Consider the following 15,485-nt stretch of genomic DNA (forward strand, 5'->3'; position numbering starts at 1 on the left):
AAATATTGATTTAAAAGTTACGAGCCTCAAAAGATTCCTATTTTAACACTAAATTTATGACAACTTTGGGCGTAAATAAATAAGATTAGGGATATGAAAATTCTAAAACAATTTATCATTAGACGTAGTTTATTTATTCATTAGTTGAAATAACTTTACTTTGCAAACATAAATTCAGTAGTTTTTTCTCAAAAATACTTTTCCTAAACCTTTTTCGCGCGCTTGATTTCAGTGATAATCATCGTGCCTCTCAACTTTCTCATACAATGTCAAGTGAAAAGCAAACACGTTACCCACGTGCACTGCCAATTTCGATCGAGCGTCCTGCGTCACCTTAATAGTCGAATGAGTCTGCGAGCGAGACGCAGACTGACTTTAAAACTGTCAACCACGCGTATTTAAATACAATCGACTCAAAATATTGACGCAACACATCACGTGACGTCAGTACCCGTAGTACAAGATTTTACGTCTCACCAAACGAAACCAAATTCGAGAGTCGAAATATTTCCGCGTTACAGTAAAATGGACCTAAACAGCCTTGAATTGAAGTCAAATATTCAATGCCACTGATTTTAATTTCGCAATGTTTCCGCTTGGAGCGCTGGCTGTAGAAGTGTAGACAAACTTGAGCTTTAAAACATGGCATTTAAGATCCAGTTTACTGTAACGCGGAAGTATTTCGACACTCGAATTTGGTTTGGTTTGGTGAGACGTAAAATCTTGTACTACGGGTACTGTTTCAAAGGCGGCAAATATAAGTGCGATAACACTTCTGTTTATCACTATCCATATTATACATGTATGACAAACTGGCTTTACTCACGTATTTAGTCGACGTTAGCACGACTAGTTTCGAACCCATCCGGGGTCCTTTTTCTCAAGGACTCAGTTCGCGCACGCGTCGCGGCTGTTTAAGAACCCCGGACGGGTTCGAACTTCGAAACTAGTCGGGCTATGTCAACTAAATACGTGAGTAAAACTCTCAGGCATGCAGGTTTCCTCACGATGTTTTCCTTTGTTAAAACAAGTGATATTTAATTACTTAAAACGCACATAGCTCCAAAAAGTTAAAAGTGCGTGCCCAGGATTGGGGGGACCTCCGATTAGAAGCCGGCCGTTATAACAGCTTCATCATAACAATATGTCATCGAATAAATAAAGAAACGCTATTATCCTTTATCTATATCTTTGAGCCTCAATAGCTCAACCGTTATTTGAGTGGACTGAAAACCGAAAGGTCGACGGTTCAAAATTCAAATCCCACCCGTTGCACTATTGTCGTACCTACTCCTAGCACATTCCTGACGCTTAATTGGAGAGGAAAGGGGAATATTACTCATTTACTCATTTAATATGGCTAATATTCTTTTAAAAATTAAAAAAAAAACTATGGCTAGAATGTCTGAAATACGTTCGTTAGAACATTTCAGAGCCCTGTAATATTCAGCTTTGTGAATTCAGTAGGGCTAAATAATTACTGTTTCCCTTTTGTCAGGAATTATTCACAGTTTGGCTTTAGAATATCAATGACACAATAATGAAAGACTAAAATGGAGAGGCTTTATTTTTTAACTACTTTATGCTCGCAACCGCGTCCGCGTGGACTACACGAATTTCAATTTTCAAACCGCTATTTCGCCCCCTTAGGGGTTGAATTTTCAAAAATCCTTTCTTAGCGGATGCCTACGTTATAATAGCTATCTGCATGCCAAATTTCAGCCTGATCCGTCCTGTAGTTTCAGCTGTGCGTTGATAGATCAGTCAGTCAGTCACCTTTTCATTTTATAATATACTAGCTTATGCTCGCGACTTCGTCCGCGTGGACTACAAAATTTCAAACCCCTATTTCACCCCCTTAGGAGTGGAATTTTCAAAAATCCTTTCTTAGCGGATGTTTACGTCATAATAGCTATCTGCATGCCAAATTTCAGCCCGATCCGTCCAGTAGTTTGAGCTGTGGGTTGATAGATCAGTCAGTCAGTCAGTCAGTCAGTCACCTTTTCCTTTTATATATATAGATTTAGATAAGTTTGAACTTTGAACATCGTTAAGGGAGATTAGGGAATTGCACCAAAACTTTTTGGTTAAAAAAGGAAATTTTTCTGTAAGATTCCAGTGCAATTCCTCTGTCTATTGTACCCAGCTTTTCCTCTTAAGAAATAACAACACTGCGACCCAGATAGAGAATATATCGCTTACTTCCACATCGATTATTGGGATCTGGTCGAGTAAGCAATGAATGAAAATAGGCAACGGGCATCGATATAAATTACAAGATATGCCCAAGCGAACAAAAATGTTTACGGTTTTGGAACCAAATAAATCAGCGCCACCTCTTAGATACTAACGAACGACCCGTTTGAAATCCAGACGTCACTGAGGTTGCATTGGTGCTAAATAAACATTTTAGCACCAATGAGTTGGTGCTATTTTGCTTGTTCAATGGCCCTGTCCTTACGAAGTAATATATAAGTATATGACAACGGGAATTTATTTTCTCCAAACAAATAGCCGTCATGTTATTTGCCATTCATTACAATTTATCGCGAAATTCGTTTTTATCTAAGGACAATGGAATGTTTTATTGTATGGGTATTGGATACCAAATATATTAAAACTGTAGCTTTTGGTTAATCGGAGTTCTATACCTATCTCCAAAGAAAAATAACCAGCCAAGTGCGACTTCGCACTTCGCACTACAATCCGTACTACAATCGTATTTTATCGACATTTTGCACGATAAATCAAAAACTACTTACTAGATCTCGTTTAAACCAATTTTCAGTGGAAGTTTGCATTGTAATGTACATTGTTTGTTACATGTTTTTTTTTTTCTATTTTTGTGTGAAAATCTTAATGCGTTTCACAGTATACTTACATCTACTTATCAAGTTTCAATAGTATAGCTCTTATAGTTTTGGAAAAAGTGGCTGTAACATACGGACGGACGGATAGACGGACGGACGGATGGACGGACCGACAGACAGACAGACAGACTACATCTAGATATTGATTTGTGATTTCAAAGCGGAAACGTAAATTTTTTTTCTTTATAGCTTTATGTCAAAAATAAATCTTTGGACTACAGTGGAGGACACTTTCAACAGCGCGAGAAATATTTTTTGATGAACCAATAGCGTGGCAGCACGGAAAGCCTCACTACTTAGCACTATTAAATAGATGTAGGTTCAACGTCAGAGATCAACAAATTCAAGTTTGATAATCGAAATTCACCCTACTTTACAAATCCACAGCCGCAGGCCTGTAGCAGCTTGCCTACAGCAAAAAACCGCTGAGTCTAGAAACGTGGGATTTTGTATGTAGTTTCTCTTTTTAAATGGTTTTGAGTGATTCCATCCAAGCAAAGCCTGGGCTCATCTATCACATTACAATACTATAAACAAATACAAACAATATTACAATTCATGCCCGAATAAACAGTAAACGGGGCAAAAGCGACAGCCGACATCGCTTTGATGTTTGGCTTGACGTGTTTCTGATGTAAATGTGTTCATTAGAACCTTTGAGGACTTTCGTACCGCCTATCTAGATATCGCTTTGTGAATTCAGAGCGGAAATACTAAGTAATTGTTATACTTTATAGCTGTTAAATATAAAGCTTCGGACTACAGTGGAGGTCACTTTCAACGGCGCGAGAAAGGTTTATTGATGAACCAATAGCGTGGCAGCAAAGAAAGCTTTGTCATCACGCCTCACTTATGCACTTTACACTTACACTTATTTTTAGGGTTCCGTACCTCAAAAGGAAAAACGAAACCCTTATAGGATCACTTTGTTGTCTGGCTGTCTGTCTGTCTGTCTGTCTGTCCGTCTGTCTGTCAAGAAACCTACAGGGTACTTCCCGTTGACCTAGAATCATGAAATTTGGCAGGTAGGTAGATCTTATAGCTGACATTTGGGGAAAAATCTGAAAACCGTGAATTTAGGGTTAGATCACACAAAAAAAATCAAATTGTGGTCATGACCTAATAATTAGTATTTTCAACTTTCGAAGTGAGTGACTATATCAAGTGGGGTATCATATTATGAAAGGTCTTCACCTGTACATTCTAAAACAGATTTTTATTTATTTTTATGCATCATAGTTTTTGAATTATTGTGCAAAATGTCGAAAAAATACGACTGTAGTACGGAACCCTCATTGCGCGAGCCTGACTCGCAGTTGGCCGGTTTTTTTTTTATTCAGATACAAGTTAGCCCTTGACTGCAATCTTACCTGATGGTAAGTGATGATGCAGTCTAAGATGAAAGCGGGCCAACCTGGAAGGGGTTTAGCAGTTTTCTAATTACTTACACACCTTTGGTTTCTACACGGCATCGTACCGAAACGCTAAATTGTTTGGCGGCACGGCTTTCCCTGTAGGATGGTAACCAGCCATAGCCGAAGCCTCCCACCACACAATACCAAACCCTTGCCGGGAATCGAACGCGGAACCTCCCACTAATAAGACAACAGCGCTTACCACTGCGCCAGGGAGGTCGTCATGTGTCCTGCCCATTACTTCAGCTTCGCAACCCGTTGAGCTATGTCGGTTACTCTGGTTCTCCTACGGAACTCCTCATATCTGATTTGATGAAATGAGATTACAGTCAAGGAAAAAGTTATTTTCGATCGTATTTAGAAGCCCTACAAAAGAGGAAAATAATTTATTTCATTAAAGCAGAGTGGAAGGGAAGCAAATACCTACTTAAGAGTACCCACCTAGTATTTGCATGGGGACCATGGGATTTGGCAACTGGAGAGGCAGATAATTTAATATTTACCTTTATCAAATAACATTATATGAATACCTGTTGGCTGATAGAAATAAATTTATATAAAACTAGCTGATACCCGCGACTTCATCCGCGTGGATTTAGGTTTTGAAAAATCCCATGGGAACTATTTGATTTTCCGGGATAATAAGTAGCCTATGTCACTATCCAGGTCTTTAACTAGACCCATGCAAAAAATCACGTCAATTGGTTGCTCCGTTGTGACGTGATTGAAGGACAAACCAACAATCAAACACACTTTCGCATTTATAATAAGGGTACTGATTTACATTTTGTTTTTTTTAAAGAGCAACTGCCGTTGCCGAGTTTCTTGGCGACTCTTTTCAGTAGAATCTGATTGCTGAATCAGTGGTAGTCTTTAAATGTGGATGTCCTACATGAAATAAAATAATAAAAAAACCGGCCAAGTGCGAGTCAGGCTCGCGCAATGAGGGTTCCGTACTACAGTCGTATTTTTTCGACATTTTGCACGATAATTAAAAAATAAATAAAAATCTGTTTTAGAATGTACAGGCGAAGAACTTTCATATGATACCCCAATTGATATAGTCACTCACTTCGAAAGTTGAAAATACTAATTATTATATTTTCATGATTACAATTTTTTTTTTGTGTGATTTAACCCTAAATTCACGGTTTTCAGATTTTTCCCCAAATGTCAGCTATAAGATCTACCCAAATTTCATGATTCTAGGTCAACGGAAAGTACCCTGTAGGTTTCTTGACAGACAGACAGACAGACAGACAGACAGACAACAAAGTGATCCTATAAGGGTTCCGTTTTTCCTTTTGAGGTACGGAACCCTAAGAATCATTTTATTTTATTTCGTATAGCTCCCTTCATCGCCCGCTGAGTGACTCTGAGCTTTCTTATGAGGCCCATAGTTAGCGACCATGTCTCGAACCCATATGTCATCACTGGCAACACGCACTGTTCAAAGACTTTGGTCACGGTTACTGTGGTCTTAAAAATTACATAGGTATGAATAGTTTGTGGTTGACACACGAATAGATAACGTCCGACAATTACGCCGGATGCCGCGCGTCGTGTACAATGCGAATGCAGTACGGGGCGCGGTGCGGGACGCGAGGGCGGACAGATCCCGTTATGCGCCCGCGCCGGCACCGACTGTTACGCGAGGTGCGAGCCAGTCGCGACCAGCGCGCTGGTGCATCGACGTTATTTTAAGAGCATCTACTCGGTCTTTGAGACTTTCACGATCATTTAACGAGCGTGTTATTAATACAACTTATGTAACGACATTAATAGTAACTTTTTGCGTCTTGCTGCCCATTTACAGTTATAAACTATGTAATTAACTAGTTACTTAGTTAATAAACGTTATTGTGTTAATTTCGTAGTTTGTGTTATTTCCAATCATTGAGAAAGCAAAGAACTACAAGTGGTGACCCTCAAGAACACTCGCAAAAATGAGCAGCGACGGCAGTGACACGGACAGAGCAAGCATAAAACAACGTCCACACAAAAGTGCACGCACAACAGATCCGTTAGCAGAATTATTTCGCGTCGGCATACGTGTACCACCGTTTTGGGCCGAGAAACCTTCCATATGGTTCGCCCAAATTGAAGCTCAGTTCAACATTGCTAGGATAACAGATGACAACACAAAGTTCTATTACGTCCTCTCACATCTAGACGGCCAATATTCAGCCAATGTGGAAGATATCATAGAAAACCCACCAAGTACAGGTAAATTTGAAAAATTAAAAACTGAACTGATTAAGCGCCTTTCTCTGTCCAGACAAAAAAAAGTTAAGCAATTGTTGCAAGCGGAGGAATTAGGGGACCGCAAACCTTCCCAATTCTTGAGACATTTGCAACAATTAGCAGGACCAAACATGCCCGACGACTTCATAACAGACGTCTGGACGAGTAGACTACCCCATAACCTGCAAACCATAATAGCGTCGCAAGCGAACTTGTCATTGCAAGAACTGGCAGACTTGGCAGACAGAGTCCATGACATCGCACCAGCTTCACCTCAGGTAGCAGCTACATCAGTTTCGAGATTGGAAGCGACAATCGACACTATGGCCCGGCAAATAACAGAGCTGACCAAACAAGTAAGTGCGCTCGCCACCGCCGGCCATGATAGATCCCGTTCCCGCTGTCGACAGACGTCACGTCAAAAAAGTCGGACGCCATCTCACCGATCTCAGTCGAACTATAGGAAGTTCCCGGTATGTTGGTACCATCATAAGTTCGGCGACAACGCAAAGAGGTGTACAAGGCCTTGTGATTTCAAGGCGGGAAACGCAAGGGGCAGTCTGTAATGGCGGCCGATGATTGCCCTTCCACGCCTGGTCGCCTGTTTGTCACCGACCGCAGTTCAAGGATCCAGTTCCTGGTCGATACCGGAAGTGACATATGCGTGTTCCCCAAAACTGCGCTCAAACAACAACGGGCGAAGACGGAATACACATTGTGCGCGGCGAATGGGACCATTATCAGCACATACGGTTTTGTGGACTTCACGTTAAATTTAGGTTTACGGAGAAATTTCCTGTGGCGTTTTGTTGTGGCCGACGTCACCAAACCCATTATAGGCGTGGACTTCCTCTCGTATTACAACCTTATAGTGGACATTCGCAACAAGCGATTAATTGATAGTGTAACTAATTTGTCCTCGATTGCTAAGATCGCTGCGCATAATAAACTAATTTCCAGCGTGAAGGTAGTGACTGGCGACTCTAAATATAATAATTTACTTTCGGAATTTCCAGACATCACACGACCCGCTGGCGCTCCACGCACACCGAAACATAACACTACACACCACATTCGCACCACACCAGGCCCCCCAGTGTCGTGCTCTCCACGCCGCCTTGCCCCGGACAAACTAAAAATAGCTAAGTCCGAATTCGAGGCAATGCTAGCGAGCGGAACCGCTCGACCATCAGAAAGCCCCTGGTCTTCACCACTACACCTAGCCCCCAAAAAGGATAAAGGCTGGCGTCCTTGTGGAGATTACCGGATGCTTAACGCCAGAACAATACCTGATAAATACCCTATCAGGCACATTCATGATTTCGCACATAACCTATCTGGCTGTAAATTTTTTTCCACTATTGACTTAGTTAAAGCTTACAACCAGATACCAGTGCACGAACCGGACATCCCTAAAACAGCCATTTCAACACCTTTTGGACTCTTCGAGTTCCCTTTTATGTCATTTGGGTTGCGTAACGCAGGCCAAACCTTCCAGAGGTTCGTTGACGAGCTGACTCGTGGTCTAGATTTCTGTTACCCTTACTTAGATGACTTCTTGGTATTCTCCAAGAATGAGGAAGAGCATGAGCAACACCTTCGTCAACTATTCACCAGAATGAGGGATTATGGCATACTCATTAATACCAACAAGTGCGTCTTTGGCGCAACAGAAGTAACGTTTCTAGGCTACCACATTTCTCAACATGGCACCAAACCTCTGGAAGGCAAAGTGCAGGCAATAAAGGAATTTCCAGTCCCTAAAACCGCCAGGCAGCTTAGAAGATTTTTGGGCATGGTAAACTTTTACAGGAGATTTATATCTCACGCTGCCCAGATCCAAGCTCCCCTGAACGCCTTGTTGACTGGCTCCATAAAAGCCTCACAGCCCGTGGACATAAAGGAGGACTCGTTGAAAGCCTTTAAGGACTGCAAAGACAGCCTTTGCAACGCAGCTATGTTGGCACATCCTGACACAGCGTGTAAATTGGGAGTAGTTACTGATGCGTCTGACCTCGCCATCGGTGGAGTCCTGCAACAACTAAAAGATGGCAACTGGGAACCGCTAGCCTTTTTCTCTCGCAAGCTAAGCCCGTCACAGCGGAAATACTCACCGTACGACAGAGAGCTCCTCGCCATCTATGAGAATGTCAAATACTTTCGACACTGGCTAGAAGCTACCAGCTTCACCATCTATACAGACCACAAGCCTCTGTGTTACGCGTTCACTGAGCGCAAAAATAACTGCTCACCGCGTCAATACAGATATTTAGACTACGTAGCACAATTCTCGACGGACATACAACACATTGCAGGGAAAGATAATGTCGTCGCCGACACACTTTCCCGCGTCGAAGAACTGCAGAGCCCCGTAGATCTTGCGGTGATAGCTGATGCCCAAAGCTCGGACCCTGAGCTCGCTGAGTATCTCGGCGACCAGTCTGCACTGCGCATAGAGAGGTTGACAATACCTGGGAGCCACATTGAATTGTACTGCGATGTCAGCACAGCGACTCCTAGGCCTTTCATACCCCAAACCCTACGCAAACAAATCTTTGATAGCCTGCATTCATTGAGCCACCCCGGCGCTAACGCTAGTGCTAAATTAGTAGCACAACGCTACGTATGGCCACAGATGAGGAAAGACTGTCGCGATTGGTCTAAGGCATGTTTGGCTTGCCAACGCGCGAAGGTAAACCGACACGTTTCGTCACCTTTAGGAAATTTCGATTTACCTCCAGCGCGTTTCAAACATATCCATCTGGACCTCATCGGACCACTACCTCCATCTGCCGAGTATCGGTACTGCCTGACAGCCATCGATCGCTTTACGCGATGGGTTGAAGTTGTCCCTCTTACCGATATCACGGCGGAGTCTGTGACCAAAGCGTTCTTGTCCGAGTGGGTTGCAAGATTCGGTTGTCCAATTGTCGTGGTCACAGACCGCGGGAGACAATTCGAATGCACACTATTTACGCAGCTTTCAAAGACCCTCGGCTTTATACACCGTAAAACTACCGCTTACCACCCTCAGTGTAATGGTATAGTCGAGAGATTTCATCGACAACTGAAAGCGGCAATCACGTGTCATGCTGATAGTAGTTGGTCAGAGTCGTTGCCATTCATACTTCTTGGCATACGAAGCTCTTTTAAAGAAGACCTTCACTCTTCCTCAGCCGAACTACTTTACGGGGAACCGTTGCGGCTCCCAGGTGAATTTTTCGGTCATAAGCTTGACAATCATACGACTGATATAACGGACTTCTCAGCTCGTATCAGAGCATTTGCCAACAACCTACGCCCAGTACCAACTAGCAATCACGCGAAGGACAAAGTTTTTATATATAAAGATCTTTCATCTTGCTCGCATGTTTTCCTGCGAGATGACTCCTTAAGAGGTGCACTACAACCGGCATACACTGGTCCTCATAAAGTGATCGAGAGAGGTGCCAAGGTCTTTAAAATTCGGGTTAAAGACAAATCTGTCACAGTATCAGTAGACCGACTGAAACCAGCCTACATACTATCAGATACAAATAATACACCGGAACCACCTCAAACGAACTCAACACCTACCCCTCCCGCGAATATTAAAACCACACGCTCGGGACGACAGGTCACATTTCCTGATTACTTTCGCCCGTAGCACGGTCTCTGGGGAGGAGTGATGTGGTTGACACACGAATAGATAACGTCCGACAATTACGCCGGATGCCGCGCGTCGTGTACAATGCGAATGCAGTACGGGGCGCGGTGCGGGACGCGAGGGCGGACAGATCCCGTTATGCGCCCGCGCCGGCACCGACTGTTACGCGAGGTGCGAGCCAGTCGCGACCAGCGCGCTGGTGCATCGACGTTATTTTAAGAGCATCTACTCGGTCTTTGAGACTTTCACGATCATTTAACGAGCGTGTTATTAATACAACTTATGTAACGACATTAATAGTAACTTTTTGCGTCTTGCTGCCCATTTACAGTTATAAACTATGTAATTAACTAGTTACTTAGTTAATAAACGTTATTGTGTTAATTTCGTAGTTTGTGTTATTTCCAATCATTGAGAAAGCAAAGAACTACAAGTTTATTTTGTAGCGCCAATCTTCCGCATAAAGTCCCATAATAATGTCAGCATCCCACCCTAACTAAAGGTCCTCAAGTAAATCGCTTTATGCAAATCACCCAGCCTTATTGGGAGGCTTCGAGACCATAAGTGGGTACGAGATAAACCCCGCATATTCTGCTAAACAAGCCTCGCTACAAAAGGTCGAACATATTTTGTTAGACTCACATTGTAAACATGCCTTCTTTATGCTGAGTCATCGCTATTGTACTGGCTGAGGCGTTGAATTAATGATTTCTTAGCAGCATTTTAAAAGCTCTAGCATATTTTGTAAGCGTTGAATTGTTTACTTTTCCTTGCAAAATGCTGAGGGATCATTATAAAAGACTTAGGGGAATTATAAAACGATTGAATAAAGAAAAACTTAGCGACCGATGATGAGATACTGTTTTAATAACTTGAGCGGTATGAATTTGAAATTTAAATGAATCATGAAACTTAGAATCATGAAATTTGGCAGGTAGGTAGGTCTTATAGCAGACATTAGGGGAAAATCTGAACACGTGTATTTGTGGTTACATCACACGAAAAAAATTAAATTGTGGTCATGAAATAATTTTATTTTTATTTTATTTATTAAATTAACTAACGGCTACTTACACTAATACATTTAAAAAAACTTAATTCTGAAAATATTACTTACTTAGTGCAGTCGCCAATTATAAGTTAATACAACATTTACAAACATATGTGACAAAATAAAAAAACAAACATCAATAAGATTACAGATAATACTTTCTACTCAAGACTTCCACTATGCAAAGATCTTTTCCCGAAACTTATACAAAGAGTCAGAATTAATGTCAATGACAGAGCTGTGGTGGTTAAGAGTTTTACATAATCTAGAGACAGGAGAATTGGCGCCAAGGACAGTTCTACGCAACGGTGGACAAAGTGGTGGTTTCGAAGTAAGATAGCTATCTATATCAAGTGGGGTACCATAATATGAAAGGGCTTCACCTGTGCATTCTACAACAGATTTTATTTATTTTTATGCATCATAGTTTTTAATTATCGTGCAAAATGACGAATAAATATGACTGTAGTACGAAACTCTCGTTGCGCGAGTCTGACTCGCACTTGGCCGGTTTTTTTCTGATTGACGCATTTTGGCTTTAATGTTCAAGTTGAGGAAACACCGGGATAAGTGGTTTGTTTATTTTATAACAATTTATAAAATAAACGAAAATCTTTAAAAAAAGTAAAACAATATAAGAATAAAGAAATATCTTTCTTCTTTTTTGATTACTAAAATACGACCATCGTAGTTTGATAATCACAACTTTCCCGATACCCTCTGAAATACGTGATTTTAAAAGCTCAAACAATCGTCATAAAAATCACAAAAAGTGAGTGGGTAAACGTTACAAGAATAGAATTGCCAAGTAAGTAAGAGGCTTGAATTTACCTTTCATAATAATAAGAATTCCAAACAGAGGGAAACCTTGTGCCCTAAATACACAAACGATAGATTAGAATAGAATATATTTTTATTCGAACAAACTTTTACAAGTGCTTTTGAATCGTCAAAATAATTTACCACTGGTTCGGAATACCGTTCCTACCGAAAAGATAATATTATAAAAGTTATATTTTCTCTTCAAAAATCTTCCTGCCAAATTTTATTTTAGCGTTTATCATTACTTAGATAATGATAACGACTGACAAATACCTTATCAAAGTGCTAAGGTACAACCCACAAATTTTTTATTGAGTAATAGAAATCATATCGATTTTCTTTAATTGCTGCTTAAAATTGGCGATTCGTCAATGATCGGAGCTCGCCTTCTCAAAAAAAAAAACAGCCAAGTGCGAGCCAGACTCGCGCACTGGTTTCGTACCTACCACACTACTACAGTCGTATTTTTTCGACATTTTGCACGATAATTCAAAAACTATGATCCATAAAAAAATGAAAATCTGTTTTAGAATGCACAGGTGAAGCCCTTTTATATGATACCTTACTTGATATAGTAATCTTACTTCGAAAATTTAAAATACTAATTATTAGTTCATGACCACAATTTAATTTTTTTTGTGTGATGAAACTACAAATTCACGGTTTTCAGGTTTTTCCCCATATGTCTGCTATAAAACCTACCTTTTACCTACCAAATTTCATGTTTCTAGGTCAACTAGAAGTACCCTATAGGTTTATATACAACGAAGTGATCCTATAAGGATTCCTTTTTCTTTTTAAGGTACGGAATCCTAAAAATCGAGCAAATCTGTACGCACGCTTCTACTTTTCTTCTAATTTCTATGCTACGACCAAATCAGATTACGTACAACCACAACCGACATAACGTACTTTGCACGATCATAGGCAAATAATATTACGTCGAGAAATTTCCATACAGTTTAATGTACTATATGCTACGTAATATGAGGGACCACGGATCGCTCCTTGCTATACCCTTTTAGTTCAAAGCAATAAATCAGGCCCTAATGGACCGAGTCCTTGCCGAGACCTCGCATAATGTTACTGGGCTTTACTGACCTCGCAGTGGAAGGCTATTAATTGGAATCAATTTCAGTTTGGTCATCTAACTTGACCGAATTTCGTACCAACGGCAACGTCTCTATATTCCAAGAACTCGACATTAAAAAACAACTCTCGGCGTTAGTACAGTTGCATATTAAAATTCTTCGGACATGTCTTCGGACGTGAGAGTGACTCCATCGAGCTTCTTGTCGTGCAGAGCGGTCGTAGTCATCACGAAACAATGTCTTTTACCTCACGAGCATTCGCCACTTCTCCCTGCTGGCTGATAGCCTGGTACACTCGTGCAAAGTTCCGCCCATAGCAGACTAAATTTGGTCGGTCCATCGCATGGGTGACCTCTCTTGCCCTCTGGTGCCCTCCACCGCAAGGTGCCAAAAGTGCTACGGCAAAGAATAGAATAGCATAGCATTTTTTTTTATTCTTTACAAGCTGAAAAAAGCTGTGATAGCCTAGTGGTTAGGACGTCCGCCTTCTAATCGCAGGTCGGAGGTCGATCCCGGGCACGCACCTCTAACTTTTCGGAGTTATGTGCGTTTTAAGTAATTAAATATCACTTGTTTTAACGGTGAAGGAAAACATCGTGAGGAAACCTGCATGCCTGAGAATTCTCCATAATGTTCTCAAAGGTGTGTGAAGTCTACCAATCCGCACATGGCCAGCGTGGTAGACTATGGCCAAAGCCTTTCTCACTCTGAGAGGAGACCCGTGCTCTGTAGTGAGCCGGCGATGGGTTGATCATGATGATGATGATGAAACTTTTACAAGTGCTTTTGAATCGTCAGATAGTTTAATTTACCACTGGTTCGGAATGCCGTTCCTACCGAGAAGAACCAGCAAGAAACTCGGCGGTTGCTCTTTTCAAATATTTAATATACAATATTATGCCATGTATAAAAAAGTATTTGCAGTCCTGTGCGTTGCTGGAACGAGCTGCAGGTCAAATCCACGCTCTTTTATCATTTAGATAATCTTCAATTGTGTAGTATGCTTTTTTCAGGAGCATACTTTTAATAGATTAGAATAGCATATATTTTTATTCAAATAAACTTTTACAAGTGCTTTTGAATCGTCAGATAGTTTAATTTACCACTGGTTCGGAATGCCGTTTCTACCGTGAAGAACCAGCAAGAAACTCGGCGGTTGCTTTTTTTAAGTTTTCAATTTACAATTGTTAGCTTATTGAAGTTAGTTTAATGAATTAGACAATATTTGACTCATCCGATGTCACGCGATCTGTGGCGGGAAAGCCATCTTGAATTGATTTGTATAAATACCAGTGTTTGAAGGTTTTTAAGTCAGTCTCGTTCCGACTCGAGACTCAACGACTATTAAATACTTTTGTGTTTGGGTCGATATTTTGATTAAGTGGTTACAATAGCAATTGTGCCCTAATCAAGTTAATATTGCAGTTAGGTTATAATAAAGATTAAATCTCTCGATTAGCCTCTACGCGTTGTGATCTATATCCACGTGCAAGCTTTATATAAGGGAACATTTTAATAACTTATAAAATTAGTTAAATTTAACCTGCTTTTCTGACTTTTGCTTTTACAATGTTATTGTAAAGAAGAAGAAGACCTATATTAAAAGTGGGGAGGAGAACTGATGCTGGATGCGCGTTCCATATCCTAGCGGTTCGAATTACAAACGCGAAAGTAAATCGCTTCGTTGAATTGCTTTGCTTTTATCTGTCTTTGAGTTTAAAGGAAGAAAAAATAAATCATACGAGTGTACTTGAAACACTAGAATCGAGTGAGACTTTAGAAGAAAATCGTATTGAATCAATCTCGAAAATCGCTCACGTAAGAATCCTTCGCGTTCGGTTTATTTGTGTTAGCACTCGAGGAGTCTGGTGGGAATGCCAACAATTTAGCGTTGTTTAGGGACAGATAGTAATTATAATGCCAACAATATTTCACAATTTAAAATGTGCATAGAACGTTGACTTATATATTGGTGCTTTGGCACCAATGCAACCTCAGTGACGTCTGGATTTCAAACGGGTCGTTCATTAAGAGGTGGCGCTGATTTATTTGGTTCCAAAACCGTGAAAAATTTTGTTCGCTTGGGCATATCTTGTCATTTATATCGATGGCATAGAACGAGGCATTCGCCACGGGTATATAAAGTTTTTGAGTTCAGAAAGTCACCAGAGTTAGCGACAATCCATCTTTATCTAAAACTAGCTTTTGCCTGCAATTTCATCTTAAATATATAAAAGGAAAAGTTGACTGACTGACTGACTGATCTATCAACGCACAGCTAAAACTACCTACTGAACGTGTCGTGTAAATAGCTATTATGTCGTAGACATCCGTTAAGAAAGGATT

The 15,485-nt window shown here is 40.8% G+C and overlaps 2 protein-coding genes across 2 annotated transcripts in view; both read left to right on the plus strand.

Moving 5' to 3' along the window:
• The window catches only part of LOC117991632 (zwei Ig domain protein zig-8-like), a 199,404-nt gene that overhangs the window by 135,953 nt on the left and 47,966 nt on the right, over positions 1 to 15,485 (plus strand). The gene's annotated exons all lie outside the window — the stretch shown is intronic.
• Positions 5,802 to 7,222, plus strand: LOC138403732 (uncharacterized). The gene has a single exon (XM_069505390.1). It carries the CDS (start codon positions 6,232 to 6,234, stop codon positions 7,093 to 7,095), a length of 864 nt encoding a protein of 287 aa, XP_069361491.1. The 5' UTR covers positions 5,802 to 6,231; the 3' UTR covers positions 7,096 to 7,222.

The sequence above is a fragment of the Maniola hyperantus genome, chromosome 20 (assembly GCF_902806685.2).
Source record: "Maniola hyperantus chromosome 20, iAphHyp1.2, whole genome shotgun sequence".
Classification (NCBI taxonomy): Eukaryota; Metazoa; Arthropoda; class Insecta; order Lepidoptera; family Nymphalidae; genus Maniola; species Maniola hyperantus.